Source organism: Nycticebus coucang, chromosome 7 (genome assembly GCF_027406575.1).
Source record: "Nycticebus coucang isolate mNycCou1 chromosome 7, mNycCou1.pri, whole genome shotgun sequence".
NCBI classification, from domain to species: Eukaryota; Metazoa; Chordata; class Mammalia; order Primates; family Lorisidae; genus Nycticebus; species Nycticebus coucang.
The window spans coordinates 105,798,458-105,813,119 of NC_069786.1; the positions used below are offsets into that span (position 1 = coordinate 105,798,458).

At 42.1% G+C, this 14,662-nt stretch overlaps 1 protein-coding gene across 1 annotated transcript in view; it reads right to left on the minus strand.

Annotated features, from left to right (window-relative positions):
* The window catches only part of C7H2orf80 (chromosome 7 C2orf80 homolog), a 36,340-nt gene extending 22,276 nt beyond the window's left edge, over nt 1-14,064 (minus strand). The window contains exons 1-6 of the mRNA XM_053597664.1: nt 13,934-14,064; nt 10,650-10,772; nt 8,572-8,653; nt 6,839-6,921; nt 5,173-5,260; nt 4,535-4,606 (exon numbers count right to left, since the gene is read on the minus strand). Of these exons, the coding sequence (XP_053453639.1) occupies nt 4,535-4,606; nt 5,173-5,260; nt 6,839-6,921; nt 8,572-8,653; nt 10,650-10,690 (366 nt within the window). The 5' untranslated portion in view covers nt 10,691-10,772; nt 13,934-14,064. The remainder of the gene's footprint in view (nt 1-4,534; nt 4,607-5,172; nt 5,261-6,838; nt 6,922-8,571; nt 8,654-10,649; nt 10,773-13,933) is intronic.
* Nucleotides 14,065-14,662: the final 598 nt, after the last annotated feature.

The following is a 14,662-nucleotide window of genomic DNA, read 5'->3' on the forward strand; positions in this document are numbered from 1 at the left end:
GCCCCATATACGGAGGGTGGCGGGTTCGAAGCCGGCCCCGGCTGAACTGCAACAAAAAAATAGCTGGGCGTTGTGGCGGGCGCCTGTAGTCCCAGCTACTCCGGAGGCTGAGGCAAGAGAATCGCTTAAGCCCAGGAGTTGGAGATTGCTGTGAGCTGTGTGATGCCATGGCCCTCTACCGAGGGCCATAAAGTGAGACTCTGTCTCTACAAAAAAAAAAAAAAAAAAAATTATTAAATCATAGCTGTGTACATTAATGCGATCATGGGGCACCATACACTGGTTTTATAGACCGTTTGACACATTTTCATCACACTGGTTAACATAGCCTTCCTGGCATTTTCTTAGTTACTGTGTTAAGACATTTATATTCTACATTTAGTAAGTTTCACATGTACCCTTGTAAGATGCACCGCAGGTGTAATCCCACCAATCACCCTCCCTCCGCCCATCCTCCCCCAACTTGCTCGGTTTTTGAAGGAAAGTATATGCTCTGATTTCTTCCGTTTAAAATTGAGCAAGACCTTTTATATTAATCTGAAGCTATTTGTAAACAAACCTTGCTTTCGTGAGGCCCTGGATGATTTTTTTCGGTGGGTCCAAGGTCCTCCGCAGAAAAAACTTCCTATCAGGAAAATCCAGCTCCCTCGCAGGAAGCAGAACCTGAGGCAGACATTCTCCGTGATGGTTTCTGAAAAATACTGTGCCTATAATGCCTTGCTGCCGCCAGGTGGCAGCAAATAGTTCTGAAGAAAACCATCCAGCCTTAGTATAGTACCCACGTTGTATCAAGTGGTCAATTCCAGTTGCCAGAAATTCTATATAATTCGATTAGTATTCAACAGGGTCTTAAGCTTTTGCCTGGGAAGGATTTTAGCTGTTGCTTAGGAGACATTTTATTGGAAGGAATCAAACATTATTTAGATAAATGCAGCAATTAATGAAGAATATTTAACAATATCTATTATTTTATGATTCTATCTCCTTCTAATTAAAAACACCTCTTGAGGCTCCGCGCCCGTAGAACAGTGGTTACGGCATCAGCCACATACACCGAAGGTGGCGGGTTTAGCCCAGCCCAGCCGTCTAAACAACAAGACAATTGCAACAACAACAACAACAAAAATAGCTGGGTGTTGTGGCAGACACCTGCAGTCCCAGCTACTTGGGAGGCTGACGCAAGAGAATCACCTAAGCCCAGCAGTTGAAGGTTGCTGTGAGCTGTGACGCTAGAGCACTCTACCCAGGGCGACATAGTGTCTCAAAAAAAAAAAAAAACATGTCTTGAAATTTTATTAAATTTTGAAATATTTTTACTGTTCAATCTTAAATTTAAATGGTACGTTTCCGTTGAGAAGTCCTGCTAATTCTGAGAAGGAACTGGATTTTGCCGATAGGAAGTTTTTATCTGCGGAGGACCCTGGACCCAATGAAAAAAATCATCTAGGGCCTCATGAAAGTAAGGTTTGTTTACAAATAGCTTCAGATTAATATAAAAAGTCCTGCTCAATTTTAAAAGGAAGAAAGCAGAGCATGAAAGGCCCCTGAGTGACGCTGACAAACATCCAAAGCTAAGGCCTGGGCCCATTCTTGAGGTGGAGGGGAGCTGGTGAGGCTCAGGGGAGTAGATCCTCGGATTCTTGCCTTGGTAGCTTAAATCATACTTTTTGTGATTAATTCTTGTCCAAAACAGATAAATCTTACATCACATTAATAATACACATAGGTGATGTTGATTACCTATTAAATTTTTAAATTTTTAGAGAAGTGGTTCTCAAACTAATGTGATTTTTGCCTCCTACAGGACATTTGGCAAAGTCTGGAGACATTTTAAAGTGTCACAACTGAAGAGAAACTACTTGCATCTAGTGGGTAGAGGCCAAGGATGCCACTAAACGTACCTCCGTGCACAGGACAGCCCCCAACCCTCACCCTTTATACACACAACAAAGAATCATCTGGCCCACAATGTTGAGAAATCCTGATTTAGGGAACTTAGAAGAAATCAAGTACCCAACCTCTGAGTACTAGAAACTGTACAGCTATTATGTGAGGTTAGGCCTTTATTGGTACTAATTCACTCCCTTCCCACAACAACCCCATCTTTCTTTCCCTGCTTTTACATATAATTGAGGCATGTGGAGGTTAGAAAATTTGCCCAGGATTACTCTGCTTTTGACTGCAGGCAGCCAGTCTTTAGAATCCAAGCACTTAAGATTATACAATCGGCCTTTCACGTACACACCAATGAATGAGCCAACAGTCACATCCCACAGCAATCAGTAAGTGCAGACCTATAAAGAAAGGTCTCCCTGTGTGATGATAGTATCTGTTTCTGTTCAGAGCTGGCCATTATATAGTCTGTGCACACTCCTGGGTTCTTCATCATTGGTCACTGATTATGAGGATGGGGCCATGCCACTGAACAGAGAAGGTGCTGAATAAGGACTCTTGAATGAACTAATGAGTGATCTGATGGATAGGTAGAGACTGGACAGCCCACAGCTGAACAGCATTTCTTTCCATTCTAGTCCTTTAAATGAACCTGCTCAGACACCCATGTTTGCAGACCTTCTTGTTGATGATATAGCCAAGACTGGAGTGGTTCACACAGGGCTAGCTTCCATGTGAGTTGATGTGCCTGACACCTGCCCTAGACCGAGGCTCCAGAAATGAGGAGAAAACAATTACTGGGCAGGATGTGGTGGCTCACGCTTGTAATCTTAGTCTGGGAGGCTGAGGTAGGAGGATCAATTGAACTCTGGAGTTAGAGACCAGCCTGAGCAAGAGATAAACCCTGTCTCTACTAAAAGCAGAAAAAAATTAGCCAGGCATTGTGATATGCATCTGTAGTCCCGGCCACTCAGGAAGCTGAGGCAGGAGGATCCCTTGAACCTGGGAGTCTGAGGTTGCTGTGAGCTAGGCTGATGCCATGGCACTCTAGCCTGGGTGATGGAGCAAGACTATCTAAAACAGAAAAGAAAGAAAAAAGAAAATAGGGACTGAAACAGGGGTGTGTGGGGCTCGAGATTTTATGTACATGTTTTAGGGGATGGGGGAAGAAAAGAGGAGAACCACCTGGAAAGGAGAAAGCTGCAGAAACAGACAGACAGGATAGAAGCAGTATAGTTTAGTCAGCTCTCCAAGTAACACAGAGAGCTTGGTCGTGGAGGACCCTCTGGCCTGGGGTGGTTTTTATCTCAGTGAAGGTAAGCCCCAGTATATGACACCAGGTCTGTAGGAAAAGTAATTTTGTGTGACTTGCTTCCCATTGTATCCCCTGCACTTATGACTATACTGAATGAATGAATGAAAGGAGCAAGTTGAAACTGGGATGATCAGAGAGAAGGTTCTGATGCCTGCAGCAATGGTGGGAATTTGAGTCTTAGGACCACAGTCAGGTGACGTACAGATTAAGGTGACAGAAAGTTGGTTTCAAAGTTACAGCACTCAGTAAATACTTGATTCCTAAGGACGATCTGATCTGGTGGGCTCTGGAACTTTGCATGACCCTGCTGCTTGCTGTATCTTCTGCAGCAAAAGAAAAAGGGAGGCAGGTGCTCCTGTAGCCACAACCCTGCCCTGGCCTCCCTTCCCAGTCTGGGTGGAGCATGAAAGCCAGCAGGCCTGAGCATGAGGGTGTTTTGCTCTCCCTCCACCAAGTGTGTCCTTCCCCCACCTCACTTTCCCTTTCCTCTTCCCTCTTCCGGGATATCTGAAGGTAAATAGCTCTAAATAGCAATCCATATTTAAATGTTTTCTGAATGTTCATACATTCATAAATGGCAAGAACCCAACTGGCTTTGAAGATTATTCAGAACACTAGGTTTTTTTGTTGTTGTTGTTGTTTGTTTGTTTTTTAAGAATCAGTAATTTAAAGGCCCAAGCAGGGTGAGGGTTCTGTTTAGGGCTCCATAGTAACAGAGTCAAAACTCAAACCCAGGTCTCTGGACTCCCAGGTTGTTGCTACTTCTACCGTTAGTGATTTTTAAAGTATTCTCCTGGGAGGAGCTGGGCATGGTGACACCTACCAATAGTCCCACCTACACTTTTTGTAACATAGATCTGGGAGACCCAGACTTTTGTAGGATGTAATATATCTTCTAGAACAAAAATGAGATCTACAAGGCACATTTTCATCATAAATTACCTAGTCTGCTGCTGTTGCATTTTTCTTTCTTTCATGAAACCTTTTTTTTAGGAGATGGGGTCTGGCTATGTTGCCTAGCCTGGCCTGGAACTCCTAGGCTTAAGTGATCATCCTGCCTCAGCTTCCCTAGTAGCTGGGACCCAAGATACATTTGTTATTACTATGTGGTTCTCTACCTACCAAAGGCATTTTACAAACATAAGGCTACCCAAGTAAGACATGGCTAAGTCTGGCTTTTGTACATACTGATATAAATTTCTGTGCATTTTGATATAAAACTACTATTTTCATCATTGATGCCTGAAAATACAACATTATAAATTTATACACTAAATATATTCTCTCTAAAAATCCCTTACATTGACCATCCCAGGTCACACTTACCTTAGTAGTACCAGAATTTGCAGAAGAATCAGCCCCATAAATTTTAAAGATTTCCTCAATCGAGATACTGTTCTGTTAAACAACAATAACAACAAAATATTATTTTATCCTGACTTGTCTTTTTTTAGGAAACAAAGATATTATAGCTCACTATGTCTACAACTGCTCTTGGATAGTGTGGGTACTAAATACAGTAATTAACTTCTGAGTAAATGGATGAATCAGCTCTTCAAAGATCAATTAGTTATGTCTCTCATTCCTGTGTATTTTTTGCCCCTTAAATAAATGTTTTCACACTACAGTATAAGTCGGTCTTTATTATTTTAAATAATGAAACATTTACCATTAGCAACTCCTAAACATATAGAAACATTAGTTTAAAAATAATACAAATACACATTAATATCAAAATTTAGGTCAGGTGTCGTGGCACATGCCTGCAATCTTATCTGTGCAGGAGGCTGAGGCAGGAGGATTGTTTGAGCCCAGGAGTTTGAGGCTACAGTGAGCTCTGACTATACCACTGTACTCCAACCTGAGTGAGACATTTTCTCTAAAACAAAATAAGACAAACAAAAAAACACAAAATACATACAGTAGATATGAAATATCCATGTATGCAAGCTTCTTTTCCTTACCATTAAGATTCCAGCATAAGATGATAAAATCATAGCTTCTCGTTCTCTGCGGTTTGGATATGTGGGTCCGCCATGGAATGGCATTTTCCTAATGGGGAATATGGATAAAGAATGGGGAAGGATTTATTCGTGTTCTTCTTGACACCTGCCAAGGTAGTCATGATCTGTGAGTGATCTGCAATGGCTGTGTGCTATCTGCTTATTTATAAAATTGATGTGACTGTCCCTCCATCAGTGAAACACACTTTGAATATTTATCTTCCAATTATGATGATGAATTTGCCCTCATCTATTCATGTTTCACAGATACATCAAACATCAGCAGACTGGCCACCGTGATGGATATTTATGGCTTTGCCAGCCACTATGCTTTCCCTTTCCTATGGCAATTTGGTTACGGGAAACTGCCCAACCCCACTATAAATCTACATGTTTCAGGGCAGCCAAGAACACTCCTAGATTCCAAGAATGGAAAATATACTGTAGACTAAGCTAGTCAGTATATTCCTTTCTTCCCTTTCCATTCCCAGGCATCAGGGCAAATAAGCTGTTGAAACACAATTCTTCGATTTTTTTTAAAAAAATCCATCTTCCCCTGGACTAAACATTACAATGAGGTAGGCTGAAACGAACACTGGTGTCCACCTGGAGGAAATAGAGTTAAGATAAAGATTCTGGCTGGGCACTGTGGTTCACACCTGTAATTCTAGCATTCTGGGTGACCAAGGCCAGAGGATCACTTGTGGCCAGGAGTTCGACCCCATCTCTACAGAAATAGAAAAATTAGCTGGGGGTGTTGTGTGGACGCTTATAGTCCCAGATTCCTTTGCTCATGAAGCTGAGGCAGGAAGATCACTTGAGCCCAGGAGTTTGAGGTTGCAGTGAGCTATGATGATGCCATGGCCCTCTACCTGGGGCAACAGAGGGTCTCAAAAAGAAAAAAAAAAGGTACATTCTAGTGACATTGTTTGAGTTTTGAATTAAACCATGCCTGCCTAACACAGACCTACCCACTAACCTTTCAGATATAGATGCAGTGAAATCCCCTTCCCCATTTTTTTTCCTTTAGACTGTTCAAATTGGATTTTCTGCTTATTATAACTAAGCCCTAACTGCTTTCTCTATCCAAGATCTGGTGTTTAATCTAAGGGTGTTGAACAGAAGAAAATAACTGTCCTCTGGGATAAGTTATTTAAACCTGGCCTCCTTAGTTCCATGTTCTTACCAACTGAGTGAGTCTGCCTGCAAACTATACATGGGAGAACATGCCAATAATCCTGGAAAGAAATTTTTTCTATGATTCAAACAGCTCAACTCTGTTTAAATGCTTAGAAATTGTATTTGCTAGTAGTTAGGACAAGCTTGCAATCTTTATGCACAGAATTGATCATGGCAAATCCACAAGATACAGCATCCTGTATAAGAAGGTGTTTCATTTTACAGAAACCAACTAGCAGAGATGCAAAATATGTAAACAGGGGCATAATTTCCTCCAGGTGGCAAGGGCGGGGTTTCTTCAGGTGCCTCACTGAAGAGGGCTGTTCACACCTGCAGTGTTTTCACATCAGAATGCCTCAAGATGGAAGACACAGGCTAGGGCTGGGACTTCCTCTATCATCAATCACAGTCACACATCAAGGAGAACAACAGACCTGTGGCAACTTACACTTCCTCCCAGTCCAGCCATGTTAAGTCTTCTGAGTGATTCAGCCATTGCAAAGCAATACTGATGGCCAAGTCATAGTGAGCCTGGAGGTGGGAAGCGCAGAGAGCTAAAGAACAGGTTTATTTTTATTTTTTTATTTTTTGTGGTTTTTGGCTGGGGCTGGATTTGAACCCGCCACCTCCAGCATATGGGACTGGCGCCCTACTCCTTGAGCCACAGGCGCCGCCCCCTAAAGAACAGGTTTAGACACTGGCTGCATACTCCCCGGCCCCACTGACAATGGCACCACAGTTTTGTCATGTCTAAAATGGGAAGGACCACCAGCTATGCCTGACAACCTGATGCCCAGCCAGAAATATTTAGAGCTCGTCAGGCATAAATGTATCTCCCACTAGAACAATCATCTGATTTACATGGTTGGGAAAAGAAAGCGCAAACCTAGGTATTGCCAACAACCCACATCTATCCTTAGGTAAGTGGTGACGCTCTCTGGGTCTCAGTTTCCCCAAATTTTAAAATAGAAAAAGGTGGGGGTGGGGGAAGAGGGTGACCGAGAACAATTCCTTATTCTGTGAGTAGAATGTCAAAAATGCGCTCCATCTCCAGACCCAGAAAAGGGAAAGCTGGGTTTGTTTCTATTTATTTAAGATGTATTCTAATATTTTAACATTCTTTAAACAATAGAGTTATTTCTTCCAGGGACCCGACCAAACTAAAAAATAAACTTAAATAAACAAATAAGACAAATTGGATCATGACCAATCATTGAAACCTAATCGAACATTTGATGTCTGGACCAGCAGCTGTGGCATCACCTCATTAGATGAGGCTTATCAGATATGCAAATCCCAAGCCTCACCCCAGAGCTCCTGAATCAAAACATCTTGTAATAAGATTAAGTAAGTGGGGTGAAGGCTATGTCAACCAGTTTGATGTAAGCATTCCAAATTGTACATAAAATCAGCACATTGTACCCCATAAATGCATTAATGGACACAATTATGATTTAATAACATATATATATAAAAGATAAAGTTTGAGAAGCACTGCTCTAAACTATCTAATTTCTCCATTTAATATGTGGACAGGGAGAATAAGGCTTAACTACTTAGCTACAGGGAAGGTTAGGAAGTCAGTGAACCTTGCTTTACTTTCAACAGAGAGGAAGGGGAGAGAAGGAGGGGAAGACCTTTCCTTTTTTATTAGTGTAACAATAGTAAATGGGCAGTGTAAAAAGCCAAGTGTTTATTAATTTCCTTTGAATTCAATCTTTATGTCGTTTCTGTGAAGTAAACGTTCAGAACCTAACATAAGTCTGGGTTTGAACATGAATAATGCCAGGGGTTTTAGGATTATTCATTTGTTTGGTTTTTTCCCCCTCCTAATGCAAATGGAAAAGAAATTATTATAAGAACTACACGATAGCTAATTTTGTCCAAAAATATTTTAATATCATGCCCATAACACCTGTCCTTGCCTGTCTTTGGCTTTTAATCTTCTCTCCTAATGGTAAATAATTCTCATAATTTTTTTCACCTCCTTCTCTTTTTCCTTCCTGTTTAGTGGTTGAAATGACCATTTGGACAATCTTAGGATGAGGACATGATGAGAAAGGAACTTTGGTAGAGTGAGTGTCAACATTAGCCTTGTTTATTACAAAAATTAATTCTTGTTCTGTCCCCTTAATGCACACATAACACAAATGTGACTTGCATCAGCATGCCTTTCTTTACCATATCATCTAGAAAGGTCAGTTGCCGTCTTCCTTTTGGGTCAAATTCATTTTCCCGAAGTCTGGTGCCAATATAATCTCCCCTTAAAAGCAAGAGAGCAGCATTGAACCATTGAGGTTACATGGAGCCCAGTCTGCAGAAGGAGGTTTTCTTTCCAAGCCTTTATCTAAAAAGTAAACTTGCATAGCTAGTAGTAGAAATTATAAGAAAGCAAGAAGTATACCAAATACCCACACACAGAAAGGGTTTTGTGAGACCCACTGTTTAAAACAAAGAATCCCTTGCTGCCAACGCTACCTTCAGACAGAAGGTCCAAAGTTGATAAATTCCAGATATGTAAAATTCTGTACAAGATATATTATTTTGCCTGAAGACATTTTCTTTTTAGAATGCAAATACCCTTACGAGGAGATGTGCGTAAAACGTTACTAGTGTGTCCTTATCAAATCCCTTTCCTGACAGTGAGTTTCAGTAAGTGGAGATAGAATAGGGGCTGCCCTGGAGAAGTTGGAGAGAGGGAGGGGCTGGACTTTGGGGAAAACCTGTGGGATCTCTGGATTTCAGCACATCTCACAATTTTACACAAACTCTGTTCTGTTTGTCCGTGTATCACACTACAACACTTTGGGCTAGTTACTGTGTGGAAAATAAGTTTGTTTCTGGCTTCTAAAAGCTTTTCTGTCAGGTCATTAAGTTTATCTAGATTGATAAAAATTCTTGGATTTTTGCTATGCAGTTCCAAGATACACATACTTTAAAGTATGTGTACTTCATATGTGTACAATTTTATAGCCAAAGCTCAAATGTACTCTTTGGATGTAAAATTGTATTTATATCCATTTGAAATTCTAATTCTTTGGATGAGATTTGGAGGAGCTGGCATTCCTGATCACAGTTTGTTCTTTATTATCACATTGGCCCCCAAACACATACATGTATACATACGTGAATTCATATAGAGTTTATAATTTATTCCAGCATTTCTAAGAACTTATTAAAATGTAATTTTCTTTCTTTCTTCTTCTTTTTTTTTTGGAGACAGAGGCTAGCCTGTTGTGCAGGCTAGCATGCTGTGGTGTCAGCCTAGCTCACAGAACCTCAAACTGCTGGGCTCAAACAATCTTCCTGCCTCTGCCTCCCAAGTAGCTGGGACTACAGACACCTCCCGCCGTGCCTGGCTAAGTTTTCTATTTTTAGTAGAGACAGGGTCTCGCTCTTGCTCAGGCAGGTCTCTAATTCTTGGCCTCAAGCAATCTTCCCGCTCAGCCTTCCAGAGTGCTAGGATTATAGGCATGAGCCACAGTGCCTGGCCTTATAATTTTCTTAGTAGGTGGAAAAAAGACATTTGATGGGGACAATGATACGATCTTTGATGACAAGGGCATTACTGTTGTGTGTGTAATATGTATGAGAGAGAACATAACCTTTCTTTTCCTTTTTATATGGTTTGTAATCTTTTCACCAGTAGTTGTTTAGTAATGACTCAAAGAAAAACTACCATGCACGGAAAAAGAATGTCCATGGTAAACATGATGTTTTCTGTGTTAGTTTAAAAAAAAGTTCAGACGTCAAGAAAAAGGAGATGAATTATCCAGTCAATGCAACTGGCAATGAAAGAGGCAGCGGCACCTGGCTTATTGTACCCTCAATGAATCCCCAACAATAAAAAAAAAAAAAAAAAAAAGAAAGAGGCAGCGGCTGCAATGTAAACGCTGGGTGCGTGGGTATATTTTTTAGGAATCCCTCTTCCTATATCTTTTCAGCAGGGCCATCCCTGTTGTCAGTGGCACATCCTGCCCAAGCAGCCTGGCTAGAACATAGACTCAGCTCTCAGCCTCAGATGTGCAGGCTGCCAGCAGAAACATCCTCCCCAGAGTTTCAGCATCTTGCCTTGCACCACATGTGAGGCCTCCCTGGCGGGAGGCAGAGGAGGACAGAGCATCTTCTGGCTTTCTCTGTAGTACAGACATAGAATATTCTTTAGATTTTTACACCTTGCTAATACTCAGACCATCCGAGACATGAAACCCACCAAATGCCAAGTGTTATAAAGGACCGTTGTTCTCAGTCATACTTACAGGAGCTTTTTCACTTCCTTCTTTATAAGCCTCCTTTCCATGGTGAAAGGCGTGTCAGCTGAGCAGGTATCTGCAGTTTACACTTGCTATCCTTTGGGTGTCCAGCCTCTCTGAGCCTACAGGCTACAGCAGCAAATCAGAGAATTTGAATTAGGGATGTTATCACTTCAAATACCAGTCATGGAGTCCTAAGCTCTGGAAGGGATCCGAAGGAACAGTGTGCAGGCCTTTAATTCAGCAGGCTAGGGGTCAGAAAGCGGTCTGGAGGCTAGTGCACTGTACTTTGCATTTATTTAACAAATTGTATTTCTTCCAAGTTTCTCCAATCCTTAACCTTGCTATAACCTAGCAAATAAAACTGAAATGGTTTGGGTAATAGCGGATGAGACTGTTTGGGCAAAAACATCCAAATAGATGAACTGTGATCTGATATATCTGAGATTTTCCACAGGTATTCCACATGGTGGTTCCCAAGATGCAATGGAGTTTTTAATAGAACCCATCTATAATCTCCAATGGCCCAGAATCCTTGAAAGAACTTGTGTTCGTAGCAAACAGGTCTTCGATTCCTACCCCCATCCCCACCATTAAACCAGAAATTGGAAATCAGGTGATGGGGTAAAAAGGAGTCTGAGGTCACAAAAAAGGAGTTTTTAAAAAAGGAGATCCTGATAAGTAAAGTCTGTTGTGATTCTGAATATCTTATTAATTTTATCCTATTATAATTAATAAAGTTTCCATCTCACACACACAAGAAGTATCACTCTGGGGCTAGGCACAGTGGCTCATTCCTATAATTCCAGCAGTTGGGAGGCCGAGGATGGGTGGATTGCCTGAGTTCACAGGTTCGAGACCAGGCTTAGCAAGAGCAAGACCCCCTCTCTAAAAAATAGCTGGGCCTTGTGGCGGGCACTTGTAGTCCCAGCTACTTGGGAGGCTGAGGCAAGAGGATTACTTGAACCCAAGAGTTTGAGGTTGCTGTGAACTAAGATGCCACGGCACACTACCAAGGGTGACCAGGTGAGTCTTTGTCTCAAAAAAAAAAAAAATCACTCCTGGGGCGGCACCTGTGGCTCAGTCCGTAAGGCGCCGGTCCCATATACCGAGGGTGGCGGGTTCAAACCCGGCCCCGGCCAAACTGCAACCAAAAATAGCCGGGCATTGTGGCGGGCACCTGTAGTCCCAGCTACTTGGGAGGCTGAGGCAAGAGAATCGCTTAAGCCCAGGAGTTGGAGGTTGCTGTGAGCTGTGTGAGGCCACGGCACGCTACCGAGGGCCATAAAGTGAGACTCTGTCTCTACAAAAAAAACAATATCATTCCTGAATGGAGTGCTCAGGTAGTGTTTCGCTCACCAACCGGAGGTATAAATGGGATATCAATTCCATTTGCAATGTTTTATGTCTTTAAAAAGATTCAAAGCAAGTTGCGATGATTACTTTCATGTGTCAACTTGGCTGGGCCACTATGCCCAGATAGAGGGTCAAATGTTATTCCAGATATTCCTGTGAAGGTGTTTTTCAGATGAGATTAATGTTGAAATAGGTGGACTTGGAGTAAAGCAGATTACCTTCCAACTGAGTGGGCCTTACTCAATCAGTTGAAGACTTTCGTAGAACAGAGGCTGGCCTTCCCCACATAAGAACAAGAAGGAATTCTGCCAGCAGACAGTCCGTGGATTCAGACTGCCAACCTCCCACATCTGATTTTGGACTGGCTAAGCCTCCACAATCATGCAAACCAATTCCTTAAAATCGATCTCTCTCTCCATATACGTATGTTTATATAGATAGATAGCTATACACACATATGTACATATGTAAGCTGAGATTAACAGGCATTGCAGTTTACACTGCACCTGTCACATGTATATATGCGGTTTTATTTCTCTGGAAAACTCTCACTAATACACAAATAAAACAAAAATGTTAATAGCTGTTGCCTCTGGAACAATGAGCCCATGGATGTGTATTATATTATCTTTTGTACTTTTTATATTGGGTGTATGTTTTTCAATCACTACTCTAAAGACAGCTGGAAAACAAACTTTCGAAACTTAAAATAATGTAGACTGTCAATGCTAAGCTTCATTTGATTCAGTTCTCTGACAATAAGCAAAGAGCAAAAGGATGCCATTGCGATAGCAGAATTCTTCCTCAGGCCAACTTAATGATTTGGGATCACTCTTGCTGCTGCTACATCTACTTCAGCCTTTTGGAAGCGGATGGGACATGCATAAGGAGAAAGAGGGGAGGAAAGTGAGAGCATTCCACTGGAAATGGACGGGTTAGAAGACAGTAATGCTTCCCTGCAGGACAGTCAACCAGGAGAAGGCTGCAAGCCAGAGAGGTGCCCTGTCCCCTGGAGAAGGAAAAGCACCGGCCCCAGGTGAGCTCACTGCCGGGCCAAGCTACCTGGTTCTCTTCAAGCATTACCTAAAAAATTCTGGACCGGATTAACACTCCAAAAGCACTTTTTTCTCTAATGTGCTGTAACTAAAGTCTGGCATGTATATCTGTTTTTTTTTTTTTTTTTGACAACATGGTCTACATTGACCTTATTTTCTTTTTCATTTTGGACAAATCTAGCATGTATTAAAAATTCTTCTGATTCAGTAATTTGGAAAAACATTCATTAATAGACCATTTGTCTTGTCTCAATTCCTTGACGGAGCATATGCTCACTTAGCATTTACTTTAACCCATTCTTGCATCCTTGTCTTCTAATTCTGAGCAAACCCTTTGAATTTCAGACTTCCAAGTTATACAACTGGCATTTCTTGGCTGTTGTGACAGCTTTCCCTGAGGCCCTCCCATTTAACGTGGCATAATCTGTAAAAGTTTGCATTGTAAAAATATGAGCATCTCCCATTCCTAAACCACTAGACTATGTGAGGCCAGGGTGTCCTTGGACAAGTGAATTTTCCTCTCCATGTTTTTGCATTTCTTCCTTTGTAAAATAAGCACTGACTGATTGGAGAGATTCCTTTCAGCTGTAGAATTTAGTAATATACATACATTTAGTAGCTAGCCTGGTTGCACAGACTCTGTTCAGTTAGATTTGAATTCTGACAGTTACTCCTTTTTTTCTGTCTATAGAGTTTTAAAGAAAACAAGACCGATGGCTAGGAACACACACAAAAGAGGTCCTGCAAAGATGTCAGCTGTCTCAGGCTTTAGCTGTTTTATAGAACCCACCCACCTGGAAGTCACAGCCCCCATCTTGTACAGGAGTACCACGCACTGAAGAGCCCCTGCACGCTCACCAGGTTCCCCTGTACACTTACAGCTGAGATTGGGCCCTCTCGGGCTGCTCTACTGGGTGCCAGCTCGGAATAAATTCCCCCTTGAGCATCACTCACCAACCGAGAGCAATGCGCTGCTTTTGTTCTTTCTCTGCCTCTTGAGCACAGGCTCTGCTCGGCTGCTCGGCTGCTCACAACAGGAGGAAGACGGATGCTATTTCCTGGTTGCTGGGATACCAGGATTGAATGAAATAATTTCTTTTTTTATTTTTTTTGGCCCGGGGCTGGGTTTGAACCTGCCACCTCCGGCATATGGGGCTGGCACCCTACTCCTTTGAGCCACAGGCGCCACCCAAAATAATTTCTTTTTAAAACACGCCCCCAAGTCAGAGGGGGTAAAAAAAAAATTACATATTTGAAACAGGATTGTGACCTTGACCTGAAGTTCACGTATCTTTTTACCTGGATAGGCTTAGGTTTCCCATCTAAATGATTAATTGGAAAGTCAAGAGGATGCAAGGAGTGTGTCTTTCTGTCAGGGCTGTTTTGTTTTGTTTTTTTGCATCTTGCTGCAGATGTAGGAATTGATGCACAAGGTGAGAACTGCTGTGGAGCCAGTGAAACCCTGGGTCCTACATACATGGGGCGCCCCAAAGCACTTAGAATGATTCTGCTTTGTTTTTGTGGGTTTTTTTTTTTTTGGCCGGGGCTGGGTTTGAACCTGCCACCTCTGGCATATGGGACAGGCGCCCTACTCCTTGAGCCACAGGC